Below are 14,236 nucleotides of genomic sequence, written 5' to 3'. Positions count from 1 at the left end.
GATAGATAGATAGATAGATAGATAGATAGATAGATAGATAGATAGATAGATAGATAGATAGAAAAATAGATAGAACAGTAATAGTGTTTAGCTCTTAGCAGCAATTTAATCTTTGAGCTAATACTGGACTGGGAGAGGAAAGTTTAATTTGGTCCCAAATCACTCCAACATCTAAATATCATGTTGGAGCCTCACTCCAAAGGCAGCAGGCCTCCTAAACATATTGTAAAAGTAGATAGGAAAGATAAGCTAAATGAAATACTAATATTAATTATTTTATTTAGATAGCTAGCTAAGATATGTAGCATCATTTGTGTTCAACAGGAAAGTTTTTATTGAGGGGCAAAAAGATTTAAAGCTACAAAAGGCCTATGGAGATTCTCAGTCATCCAGGTCATGGTTGCCCCAAAGGTGCTTTTTCAAGAGGCAACAGGACTTTCTGATTTTTCTTTGAAGACGTTTCACTTCTCATCCAAGAAGATTCTTCAGCTTCTTCAGCTTCTTGGATGAGAAGTGAAATGTTTTCAAAGAAAAACCAGAAAGTCCAGTTGCCTCTTGAAAAAGCACATTTGGAACTACAAAAGGCCCCTCAACTTTGATTGACAGCATATCTTTGTTGCATAGCAATAAAGCACTTGGATTCAAAATATTTGGCAGCATTAGATTCTGAGTGTACTTGTGCATACCCTGTTTCTCTGAAAATAAGACCTCCCCGGATAATAAGCCCAATTGGGCTTTTGAGCGTATGCGCTAAAATAAGCCCTCCCCCCAAAATATTGCAACACAGCAGCAGCCATGAGGTGACCACGCTTCCTGCCTCCTGCACCCCAAAAATAATAAAACCTCCCCGAAAATAAGGCCAAGCACTTATTTCGGGGGTCAAAAGAAAATAAGACCCTGTCTTATTTTCATGGAAACATGGTACTAAGAGGATATTGTAAGTGTGTGGATAACAGTGGTAAAAAATTTTTTAAAAAAAAACCAGTTTAAATATGAATAGCATGTATTATCTTAGTAGCAAAATTCACTAGTCATGCCTTTAGTGAAACAAAACAATTGTCAGATATACTCCTTGTAGAAACCAAAAGTTCAGTCAGTCCTTCATTCATTCAAATAACCTGGCTGCAAGTCTTCAAGGCTTGGAAAGTTGTGAAACTCATTTTGAATTGGACTAGTCAATCTCACTGCCTTATTTGAGCTACCAGAAATTTAGTTTAGATATGGGAGTGTTTTAATGTACTTGTTTACATTTTAAAGGTGTATCTATATATCCACACACACACATACAGACATACACAAGCACACTTACTTTAAAGAAAACATATATTAAAATTAAAATAATATGATTTATTTAGTTTCAACAGTGAATTAAATCTAGACCGTGTTCCTCAGTTTTGCTTCTCTTTTGGTTCAAAACTAATTTGAAGGATGAGAATTGACAAGTTTCACTAAGCAAAGTCTTAGATTTGTAATATATACATTCTTCCATGAGTATATAAACACTTTTTATACAACAATCTAAGATTGTTAAATCCTTTATTCTTCGATTTGATGGACAAGATTTCACCGAGCGTTTATATTTTTAACTTTCAATTGCTTTCCAAGAATCTGGTTTGCTATACTAATAATATTTAATATAAAGAATCCTCTCTGTAATTCTGTAGCCTAGATCTGATAACCCTAACACAATCTAATTTATTCATCTTTTACTACCATAAACAATATTTTTATTTTATGAAAAAAAAACCTATTGAGGCTTGCAACTACTGTATAATTAATATTACAAGGGAAACATTAAGAGACCTATATTTGCCATCTTCATTTGCCAATATTTTACCTAATTTTTCATCAATGTCAGCTCTCCTTATCCAGTCCACATAACTTTAATCTAATCCAAAGATAATTTATTTTTTAGCGGCCAAGCAGGAAAGCTCATAGTCTGAAGTCAATGCTACATCTTCTATAGCATGAACAGATAAATAAAAATGAACCATAAATACAAAATAAATACAATGGAATAGGGCAAGTACTTCACTACAGTTGGTAGAAATTGTACGAATAGCTTGTATTTTTAAATAATAGCATTAATCATTACTAGTGGATAGTTTAAGTAAAGAATTTATGTTTTTAAGAATGGAAGGCACTACTGATTGTTCTTTATAACTCAATATTAAAAATAGCTCTTTGGGGAAATAATGTCTCTATTGCAGGAAGCAGATTATTGTGTGGTATATTTTTGTGTAACAGGAAAGAAAGTGTTGATAGCTATAAAAAGTTCATTAGCATCAACTAAGAAATTAATATTGACAGGTCACTTCTTCATATCAAATGAAGTTATTACAGTCTCATATATATGACATAGCACAGATATATGACATTGTTTTAGCTATTTCTATTGATGCTTTAAAAAAAATTTAAGAGTCAATTGTAAGTTGAAAGTTGATTATTTTGATATCTCAGGATTGGAATACTATAAACAGATGAAATGGAATATACAACAGAGTAAAAATGCATCTCAGCTCAGATCTACTTATATATATAACCTTACTCTGATCTACTTTCAAAAGTATTCTTGTATTCATAATAGGCAGCATAATCTAATAATATAAACATAATGCCAATAGTGTTTCTATGACAAGTAGGCACATTTTTTATTTTAATTCTTTGGAGTTCAAAAACCAGTTTTGTCATATATTCCAGCATGTTTGATCCCTAGGATTTGTTTTGAGAGAGGGTGGGAGGAGGGGAAGAGGGAGGGAGGGGGAGGGATACCAGATATCCAATTCTATAGTTTTATTTTGATCTGAATCTCTCCTATTTACATGATCATGTGTTTTAAAAATATTTTTGAAAGCCTTGCCATTAGAGAAGAGAATAGGAGATTTTTCTTTTCTTTTTATTTCTTTTTTTTTGTTTATAAACTTTTTTTGTATTGGTACTGAAATGTTACCCATTTCATCCTTGTTTTGCACCCTGGCAGGACCCTTGCTCAGCACTGATCAAGACAACTGTATTGAGGTATCTGTAGAAGAGACAGAAGTGAACATCTTGGAATCCTCTGAAGACAGTGATAAAACAAGCAAGGTGTGAAACTTTCATTTTCACATTGTAAATAGCAAAATCTCTGCTGTCTCAAACTTGTCATGCTGATTTCACAAGAATGTGATTGGAGTATTGCTTCCAGGAGAATATTTTTCCCGCCTTACAACAAATATGAAATAAAACCAATTAGTGCCTCAATTATAGTTCATTATCACCTGCAAAATCCAAATGCTTCTATCTTGCCCATAATAAGTGCAAGAGCTATGGAGTCATAATAACTACTATGAGTTTCAAATATTGATATTGCACCTTTTTAGTGCATCACTGCTTCTGTGAATGGCACAATTTTACACACAGGTAGGCAGACCATCATTGTGTGTGTGTGTTTGTGTGTGTGTGTGTAAAGGTGTACCACAGTTTTCATGGAAAGAACTTAATTGGAAAGTTATTTCAGGGCCATCTATCTTTGACTGAAGCATAAGACAACAATTGTATTAAAGTGACTGAACAAATGGATTTCTAATTGCTGACCATTAGCATATGAGTTTGTCCATTTAATTTTCTTATCTGATAGCTTAGTATGAGGTTTATTATCTTGAAATTCTTCTAAAGGTACATGTATGTGAAATAAAATTTAAAAAGATGGGCACCCTGCATCATATGAAAGGTAATTTTCATCTGATGAATTCAACTTTACATGGGAGGGATGGGGTTATGCAAAAACAGCTACTTCATCTAATCTTCAATATGTTCAGGGTCAGGAGAAGGACAACTATATAGGTATTTGCATATGCTGCTACAGCTAGTTCAATTGCTTCCAGAGCATTTACTTTTATATATGCAAATTAGAATATGGTCCTTGAGCTGTCCAGTGTATGGACCTTTGGAGAGAGGTGAAGTCAGGAGTCAGGGCGTGCTCTCTGCCGCCTTCATCTTCAAGGAAAAAAGGTCTCAGTTCCATGAATCTTTTTAATTTTTTTTATTTTGTATGTATTTTTTATCACATGCTACTTACAGTTGTTTTTAGAGTTATTGCATTGATGGCACAAATACCATCATTTGGGTTAATTCTGTAATGATATTTATGATACAAGTGCCACATTTGGTGTTTGATTTTTATTAGGAATGTTATTAATATTGAATTTTCATCAAGACTAAAGCTTATTCTTTTTAAATGCAGCTTAAATAAAATAAACTTCACTAATTTAATTTATTTTAATTTTAATTTGACACTTTTTGTCCACTGGTCTTTTCCTTTGGGACATAGTAGTGCTTTCTTTGAGAACACAGCTCTCAATCTATACCAGTGTTTTTCAACCACTGTGCCGCGGCACACTAGTGTGCCGTGACATAGTGTAAGGTGTGCCGTGGGAGAATTACTTTATATATAGTCAATATAGGCACAGAGTTAATTTTTTTTAACATTTTCTAATGGTGGTGTGCCTCGTGATTTTTTTCATGAAAAAAGTGTGCCTTTGCACAAAAAAGGTTGAAAAACACTGATCTATACAATCCTGATTCTTGGAAATGATACAGTTGCCAAGTTGCTTTATGCAATATTCATCCCTTACATAAGCATCATTCTTCTAAAAGAAATGCCTGTCTCATACATTTATGCTGCCATATGGGAAGAACACATTAATGCATATTACGATGAGTCAGGAAAATATATTTGCTGATATTCCAAAGCATGAACAAATGGCAAAAAGATAAATCCATTGGTATGTGTAAATCATCCCTGTGAGAGAGATGGCATATCTACTTGAAAACACAATAATGTAATGAATTTACGCTGTGAGAGTTGGGTCTGCCCTATGAAGTAATGCACTAATAGTGTTGCCATTGTATCATAGTGGAAAGGAAGGAAAATGCACTTGGCCCCTGACTTCCTTACAATTTGACATATAAGCCTGTAGCCTTTCTTCTGATAGCTAGTTTTAGACAGTGGAAATGAGCTAGCAGAAGGCAAACTCAAGTTTGAAGCAGCTGCAGAACTCATTCCAGCTGCTAAAGCTCAAATGCTTTGTCTCGCAAAAAACAGCGAGTTTGTCTTTGCTTTTATGGAAAACCAATTTTAGAGGTAAGTGATGCTGAATGTTTTAAGTTCAAAAGAGAAGACAAATATTAATTTTTCTTAAGGCATGTCTGAGTTGTATTAGTGTAAGCTTGGGCAGTAAACAATTTTTTCTTTGATGTTATTTACTTTTAAAGTGATTTATTAATTGGAACAGTTTCTAAATGATCTAGTGCTATTATGCCTTTTAAAAATTCTTGTATTTCTCAGGGACTGTTTGGAGTGTTTCTCAAGTAGTTAGTTTCTTTTCTATTTAGTTTTCCATATGTAAAGTTTCATTTCAAGCTCTAAAAATAGCAAATTAGGAAAAAAATTGAAAACTTTGGTAAATGATTTATGACCAACTTACTTAAAGTAGTTGGGTCATTAATAATCACTTGGCTTAATTATACCATCCATTGTATTTGTAATTGTAATCTCAGGGAGAATGATACATTTAAGAATAGAAAATTAATTCAAGATTTAGCAGCAGAAAAACACTTTGTATAAATGAAGACTCCTTTTTAGTGTGCTCTCATAGATTGAAATGCATATTTTGTTCTTTTAAATGGAGGGTATAGAATGTTAAATTATTTCTGGATTTTATTAAATCTGTTATAGGAAAATGGGTTATGTGGGTTATTCTACAATATCTACTTTGGAGTTGATGTTAAATGTATACTTTAACAGTTCCTACATAATAGAACTATATAATTTAACTTAGTTCCTGGTCATTGTGCTCATACATAATTTAAGAGTCTAAAGCAGGATTTCCCAAAGTGGTTAATATCAGTCACCAAAGATTTTGCTGTTGTTGTTACTATTATTATTGTTTATAATACTATTAGTTAAAGTAGTATTTATTAAATTATTTTCATATATTAAATGTTTGGAGATTGATAAACAATTCTAAGACTCCCTGGAGGGATTAATAGCTGAAAAGTTTGAATTTTCTCTGGTTTATGCTCAAAATATGTCAGCACATTGCTCCTGCCATCATGTCCGATGAAGTAACTGTAGAAAGTAAGGAACCTGCTTAACCTGGAAGGAAATACACTGGAACTGTTTCCTAGCCAAAAGAAGCTGAAACATTTTTAAAGTCCAGAACAGATAATGCCTCCCTAACCTGCTGAAGTATAAGAAAGAAGAGGTACAGCACAATCAGAATTGCAAGATTCAGTTATTGCAACTAATTTCAATAAAAATAGCCTTCTTGTGATTTCGTGGTCTGGTTTACCTAGTGCAGCTGATGGTAACTATTGCCTGACACTTGTGGATTGCACCAGAATTTGGAAAGGCTATTCATTGGGTTAAAATATTTTACTTTATTTCGAATTCTGCTTTTAGTATAAATTATTCTAGGTTGCACAGACTACTAAAGAATAATATTTTCCTGAAATACATTCAGACAGTTGAATTTAAAACATTTGAGAAATTTTACATTGAATTGTTTAATAGTCAGGTGAGAGTACAAAATTTTCATTATGGTATTGGAAAAGGAAAGAGGTATTTTTAATTTGGTCCATTGTGTACCTTGTTTTGCAACCAACTTTTTGGGTGTTTTTGAGTCAGTGTTGACGGTTCCACCACAAAAGCGCGGGTCACGAGTGTTGACTCCTGGTGACTACCTAAACTTTCTGCAAGGTTTTTTTCCCTCACAAGTATTGTGCTTGAGACAGTGAGTGGACCAAAGTCACTCAGTTGGGATTATGCCATAGGCAGGATTAGAATCACAGTCTCATGGTTTTTAGCATGATGCCTTAATCACATCATGAGGCTGGCTCTCTGCAATTGACTATGCACACTATCAATGCAAATGCTGTACTTATAAAGACAAATATAAGTAGAAAAATAATATTTTCTTTGACATGTAAAGTTTTGCAAGGAAGTGATATTTGTCAAAATGGTAGCATATAAAATATGCTTGCTTGTTTTGTGGAAACAAGAGATTGTGGGTCAAGGAAAACATAAACAATAGGTTGTGTGCAGTAGGAATAGGTTTCTTTAAAATGAGAGTAGTGAAGCAAGAAGATATAGCAACATGAATGAATGTGGGCAAAATGAATAAGAATTGAATGCAAATGTGAGTGACCAGTAGGAAATATGTAAGAAGTATATTATTTGACCATTTACGATATAAGGTGAAGGAATTAGAATAAAACTATAAAACAAATATATGAAGGAGTGGGAAGAGTGAATGTGGATTGAAAGGAAGGAAAACACTGAAAAAATGGTAGTTGGATGGTTCTGAAGAGTTCATCAAAAAGACAAAAATGAGAAATTTAAGGAACAAATTGCAATGTATAGCCATTCTGGAACCAAGTAGAGAAAGCATGGAATGTACAATGAATTGTGTTTACATAAATAAATTTAATTACTTTCCTTTTGCCTGCTGCTTTTTATTTCTTTTGCTTACTACTACTTTTTACATGCTTTACCTAACAGTTCTTATTCCTATGGAATAGCATCATGGATATGGACATGGGTATTCTGGAATCAATTGCTGATTTATATTTTTTACATTTTGGTACAATATGTCACAGTTTGTTTAATTTGCATTTCTTAGAACAGGAAAATGTACTTTAAGCTGGATAATTCAAAAGAATTATATTTATGTCATTATGAAGTCTGGAAATAATCATTTGTTTTAATTTTATAGAGTACAGAACAGGTTGCTGCTTTTTGTCGCAGTTTTCATGAGATGACTCCATCTGACCCTAATGTGACCCTTCAGGAATCTACTGGACCTCAGCAATCCACTACAAGACAGCTAACTGATGCTGATAAACTGCGCAAAGTTATTTGTGAACTGCTTGAAACAGAATGCACATATGTCAAGGTAATATCCTGTTATGTGTTAATTTGTATGTCAAGAAGTGTAGACTCATGACTCATTCTAGCATTTTTCTAGAGTTAACCCATAATGCTCATCAGTGTATCATCCCTGTTCTTCTCTTCCTCTATCCTGTCATGCTAATTTCAGCTTAAGCAGAAATAAGATAACACCGACTCTTTAAACATCATATCTTTAAAGAAAAAAGGCTGAGTGCTTTGCTATATCTCTTTCCTGTTCTCTCTTTATTCTGCTGCCATCAGCTCTTTGAAGAAGCCCTTTGGAGTACAACAGGAGTGCCTTTGTTAGCAGTAGAAAAATCAAAGCTGCTCACAGTTTTCCTCTCTTTCTTTAGAATAAGGGTTTTCTGTCCTTTACTCTGCTAATAGAGGATCTAAAGTTTGATGCATTCAGTATAGTCCTGCTTATAATAACCAGTTGATGAGGGTTGATTGGAGTACAGTTGGCAACTGCAGAAGAAAAGGGTGTAAGTTGAGGATCTCAAATATAAAATAAAAAGTTAAATACTACAGATACTCTGCTTTTAGAGTATTTAAAAACAAATTGGGATTTGGACTGGAATTTCTGTTGCTAAGTGACACGGTCATAAAGTGTGATTTTCTATGACCATGCCACTTAGAAATGGCAGTTCCAATACTTATTAAATGAATCCTATGCCATTATTAAACGTGACATCATGTTTCACCATTTGCAACCTCCTGGCAGTTTTCCCACTGACCTTTTTGTGGGAAACTGTCAGTGAAGGTTTGCAAATGGCAGTCACATAACTGTGGGATGTTGTAATGTCATACTTGAGAGCTGGTTCCCCAGCACCCAGATTACAACCACGTGACACTGGAAATATTGCAATCACAACTACGTGGACCAGTCATAAATACTATTTAATCAGTGCTGTTGTAAGGTTGAATGGTTGCTGAATAAGCAGTTATTAAGCAAGGACCACCTGTGTTTCTTAATGCATATCAGGAATGCATATTTCTAATGACTGATCTTTCCTTGTGACTTGGCAAGTCCTTAAAAGTAAGTTCAATAGCCTCTTTATTAGAGAGAGAGAAATCCATTTTGCCCTAAAAAAAAGGTAAACACAAACCTCTAACTACCTAAACTAAAGTTACCATGCTGTAAGATGAGAGGGCAATAAATTTTATAATCAAATATACTATTCCCCTTTTAAAAAAATCAGTATAAAGTTTTGAACCGGAAAAGAATTGCTCATGGCTCTTGCTTTTATCATGTTTATTAAGTGGAGACAATTTTAAGACATCAAATATAAATCTTGGTAATATTAATATAATATTATTTGACTTTCTAAATCTACTTTAATGTTTTCCCAAAATCTATCCCACTGTGATAAATGCAATATGTTAAATTCTTCAGCCTTCCCCAACTAGACATCTCCCAAGATGTCTGGAAATTCTGGGAGTTGCAGTTCCAGAGTATTTAGTTTTACATTAGTAAAGGCTGATTTAAGGTTTCCAAGTTGTGTTTTCAATAGCAATGTTTTTCCTTTTGCCCTTTGATGATTCATGATACTTTTAGGTTAATATTTGTCATATTATTTTTCAAGTTATATAGATGCTTATTTGGGTCTTTATATCAGGCAACTTTGAGTTGGCTGCAGTAGGGAAAAGAACCCCTACATTTCCTATGAAGTAGATTAATGCTCCAATAAAGAAAATACAATAATGATTCCATGCCAAATCAAAGCAATATGCTTTATCTAACACAGAATTTATTTGACAGTAGCCAATAGATGCTTCAAGAAAGTTCCAAATCCAGCATTAATGATGGATATTAATGACTGAAAATCCTGCAAAGGTATTTGGAATTTGAAGTTTTTAAATTTCTCATTGAAAACTGCTAAAAGTGTAATCTTTCATTTTCAGGATTTAAATTGTCTAATGGAGAGATACCTGAAACCACTACAAAAAGAAACTTTCCTTACTCAGGAAGAGGTATAGTATCTTTTGTTTGTTAGTCAAAATAAAAAAAGATACAGTATATTTATATATATACTTCTAAGAGCCAATTTTCCTGAAATTCTTCAGTAATTTTTTTTAAGTGGCTAACAAAGTCAAACTTGGCTAACATAGCACCTACATTTTGTTATTGTTTTTTATGAAAAATATGATTTTTATATTTTATTCCTTACTAGCTTGATGTTCTCTTTGGGAATCTGACTGAAATGGTGGCATTTCAAGTAGAGTTTTTGAAAACGCTTGAAGATGGAATAAGATTGGTGCCAGATCTGGAAAAGCTTGAAAAAGTTGACCAGTTTAAAGTAAGCCTTTAATTGCAATTCTTTTATTAATAACAGAAATCCTGCCACAATAGTCATATGAACATGTTTTCACTTTTTTAAAATTTGTTTTTGCAATCATTTACTAAGATACAACTTTGATGAGAATGAAATCTTAAAAATAAAGTACATTAATACTGCAAGCTGCAACAAAGAATAATTGCAATTCCTGTAAAGGCATACGTAACTATATATTTAATTCTATGTAAATTTTTGATTAGGAAGTGTTAGCGGCAAAAACATTGCTTCCTGAAGTCTTAGTTCAGCAACTCTAACATACCATTGCCTACGAAATAATTGAGGCAACGTTTCTGAATTATAATTGTAGCTTGAATACTCACTGAAGCAGGAGGAAAGTAGTTAAAGTGCCTGCTGAAAGAGTGGAGGTGAAAGCTATTAGCCTCTGACACTTCTTTTTTTCTTTATCAGGAATTGTCTATCATTTCGAATGAAGGAGTAAAAAACAGGGCTGAAAAAACACCAGAGGCATTAAAAAATGGCATTCAGTATTACTGTAGGCAGTAATTTACAATAGGGCAATGGGTGCAAATTCCACAATTCACTGTGATTATGATTTCAGTGCAATTTAATTAATTTAGCTTTTAAAATGTTCATCTGATCTCAATAAGGTGACATGTTTGAATGATATTTGATCCACAGGTATGGGTTTCTTGTAGGACTATGCATTAAATAAATAATAGGACCAGCCTAGCTACAGTAATCTCTTTCTTTGTATAAGATTTTAAATCTAGGAGCTGATGTCTGTCACAATGCAGCTACCCAGAAAAGCTCCCACTTTCCATATAGAAGTAGGGGAGAATTCTACAGTGGGATAAGTTCTTTTTTCCTAAATGGAAAATTCTCCCATGTATGGGAAAGAGAATGCCCAAAAATTCCATATCAATCATATTCTTTTAAAGATTAGTTTAATAAAGAGGAACTTCCTAGTGACCCAATTCTATGCAATATCGTCTGCTTTTAGCAAGAATGTATGAGGGTGAAGGTTTGTCCTCCAAGCTTGTGGGTTGGTTTCTGAACATTTTGGAACATTTGTAAACCAACCCACAAGCTCAGAGAATGAATCTTCACCCTCGTCCTACACCCAAGCTACAGATGCTTGCCACTATTGCAAATGTATATCTTGATGTTTAATTTGTATTTAATATTTTAAGTGATCTTTCTCACCCTCTGTCTCTTAGAATGTATAAACAAAAAAACATTGCTTTAGTAAATATGAAGTAAAAAATTGTCAATTATTAGTTGGAAAATATTTAATTTCTTTTATGATGCTAAGGTCAGCAGCCTGTCCCCACCCCCCAAATCTATTTCAACATTCTGATTTATATATTCTTAATCCTAGAAAGTGTTGTTTTCCTTGGGTGGGTCCTTCCTGTATTATGCTGACCGTTTCAAGCTGTATAGTGCCTTCTGTGCAAGCCACACCAAGGTTCCAAAAGTCCTAGTGAAAGGTAAGAGTGGAATATACACAACATTCTCTGTTCCATATAGTGTAATGTTTCTCAAAATTCAGAATTGTTTCAGTGTGTGAAGGTCAAGTTGATGTTGGAACTTCAGAAGACAAATAGGAAAGGTGAATTCTACTTTTCTAGAGAGTGAACGAGGCATCCTTTTGTCAATAATTCTTTATTGAAAGCTTTAAGTAGTGGGGAGCCGTACTTCATGGCAGCTAAGATACCTTCTAATTTTACACTTTTCTAATCATATTACTGTAAGAAAGGTTACATTAGATAAGGTTAGTTGAAAAATACTGTGAAATGGAAGACATTTAAGTTCCATGACTTTTCAGCAACATGAAATGTGAGAACCTGATTTCTTTTATGTTGAAAAAAACTAAAGAAAAAAGTAAACATAACATGAATTTCTTCCTTTCTTCCTATTCCGTCCAGTATGATTATTTACTACTAGTTGACCTCTTGGCATTATTTATACACAAGTAGTAGATCAAAGTTAAACTACATCATTTTGACTACTTTATGTATTGAATGATCAATAGCCATTTCTTTACTTTAATATACCAGAAAGGATCATTCGCATTTTAAAGATGAAAGCTGGAATAAGTTTTACCTATAATTTGTATCTGCTTATCACAATACAATATCATCTTGAACATTTTTATTTCAATAGGAACAATTACTCAAAATGCAGAAAGCAGTGACTCATTTTGACTCTGGCTTACATGTATAAGCTAAGTTCTGACTCATATGAAATGAACTTGAATTTAAGGCCTTCCTGAGATGAAAAGTCACACAATATCACACATAAAGTGAACACGGAGAGCATTTTAGTCCAATGTGCTTTCAGTCCCAATGGATGAGTCTGTCAATTCCTATCATGAGTTTTATTTTATTTGTATGTGTTGCATTTATCAATATTTACCATATTAAAAATTAAAATTGATGTGCCTACTGCTGCTACTGCTTCTCACAATTGTTTGATGGAGACTGGCAGATAATTTTTATTTTTGTGGACCCCTTGGGATACCCCAGGAATCTAAGGACCATATTTTTTAAAAAGACTTCTCAATGCTATTTTGAGAGCCTCTTACAGAAATGAATAGCTAAATAATATGGTAGAAATATTCTGTAGTAGAGCTAGTTAAAACATTATTTCTTGAGATATCTTTTTTATTTTCAAAATATAGCTAAGACAGACACAGCATTTAAAGCATTCTTAGATGCCCAGAATCCCAGAAGACAACATTCATCAACATTAGAGTCTTACCTCATCAAACCAATCCAGAGGATATTGAAGTACCCTCTTTTGCTGAAAGAACTATTTACTCTCACTGATGCTGATAGTGAAGAACATTATCACCTTGATGGTAAACTATTCTAACTTTTCTTTTGTTGATACTTTTTGTTTTGCCATTGTTTCTGATAAAGTTTCTTAACATATTAGAAAGTTACCAACTTCTGTAAGAGATATTAATGTATCTGAAAGTATATAAAGAATGGAGCATCAGTGACTCTGTGATAAAGATGATGGCTAGGATGAAGAAATGTTTATTGTATGTTTTCATACATAAATAAGTTTGCAAAAACCTCAATTGCATATTTTTAGGGATTTTGCTTGAAAAGTGTTCAAGTGTTATCTTTTATGACTGCATATAAAGGCACCCAATAGGACACTTTGGTTATGTGTACCAGATATTTAGATGTGTATTACATTGCTTCAATACATGCAGAGCATTCAGTTTTATATGCATCAATGATGGTCAAAGTGTAAGTTAACAAGGACATGCAGTGTGATAACACAAATTTGGTATGATCATCATAAGTATGAGAACAGGATGCAAATAACTTTTTTCAAGGCTATTCTAACTTTGAACCATTGTTAAAACCTGTAATCCTTAGATTTTACGAGACTGTAGTTAAAAATGCAGCTTATTCACTTTAACTGCTGTTCCTTTGTTTACTAGAGACTCAGTAGACATCTCCATTTAGTTGATGATCAGAAAACTAAAAATGACTTAGGCAGTAATGCAAAAGAAAATCCTCCTAACCAGTATAGGATAATATAATATCATGAACATGATAGATTTTTTAAGACTATGACAGAAAAAAGTTTTTCATGTTTACTAATATAATCAGGTCAAACCTGCTGTAATCTTTTTATATCTTTGCTTGTCTTCTAGTGGCCATAAAAACAATGAACAAGGTTGCTAGCCATATCAATGAAATGCAGAAAATCCATGAAGAATATGGAGCTGTGTTTGATCAGCTCATTGCAGAACAAACAGGAGATAAGAAAGAGGTACCCAGCTATGAAAATCCCCTCTCAAAGTGTAAATAATGATGTTTAACCTTTGTTAGATTGTAATTGTATTAGATATTGCCACCTGGATGTTGTAGGGAGATGGGCTCATATATTATAAGGAAAGAAAAAATAATTGGAAATAATTCTCAGCTTACCCTATAAGCGAGTTGCTTAAATAAAATCTCAGTATTAATATTTTGATGAAGATTCT

General features: G+C 33.2%; 1 protein-coding gene across 7 annotated transcripts in view; it reads left to right on the top strand.

The window, feature by feature from the left end:
- The window catches only part of TIAM1 (TIAM Rac1 associated GEF 1), a 202,774-nt gene that overhangs the window by 173,742 nt on the left and 14,796 nt on the right, over window positions 1-14,236 (top strand). For all 7 annotated transcript variants that reach the window (XM_087721587.1, XM_087721588.1, XM_087721583.1 and 4 more), the window contains 7 exons: window positions 2,981-3,084; window positions 7,755-7,934; window positions 9,836-9,904; window positions 10,105-10,230; window positions 11,609-11,717; window positions 12,911-13,090; window positions 13,904-14,022. In XM_087721587.1, the coding sequence (XP_087577713.1) occupies window positions 2,981-3,084; window positions 7,755-7,934; window positions 9,836-9,904; window positions 10,105-10,230; window positions 11,609-11,717; window positions 12,911-13,090; window positions 13,904-14,022 (887 nt within the window). The remainder of the gene's footprint in view (window positions 1-2,980; window positions 3,085-7,754; window positions 7,935-9,835; window positions 9,905-10,104; window positions 10,231-11,608; window positions 11,718-12,910; window positions 13,091-13,903; window positions 14,023-14,236) is intronic.

The sequence above is a fragment of the Thamnophis sirtalis genome, unplaced genomic scaffold (genome assembly GCF_051295495.1).
Source record: "Thamnophis sirtalis isolate CommonGarterSnake01/CBP01778 unplaced genomic scaffold, rThaSir2_p1.2 scaffold_8, whole genome shotgun sequence".
Classification (NCBI taxonomy): Eukaryota; Metazoa; Chordata; class Lepidosauria; order Squamata; family Natricidae; genus Thamnophis; species Thamnophis sirtalis.
The sequence above is the reverse complement of the archived record's forward strand: the minus strand, read 5'-3'. Positions and strand labels throughout refer to the sequence as shown.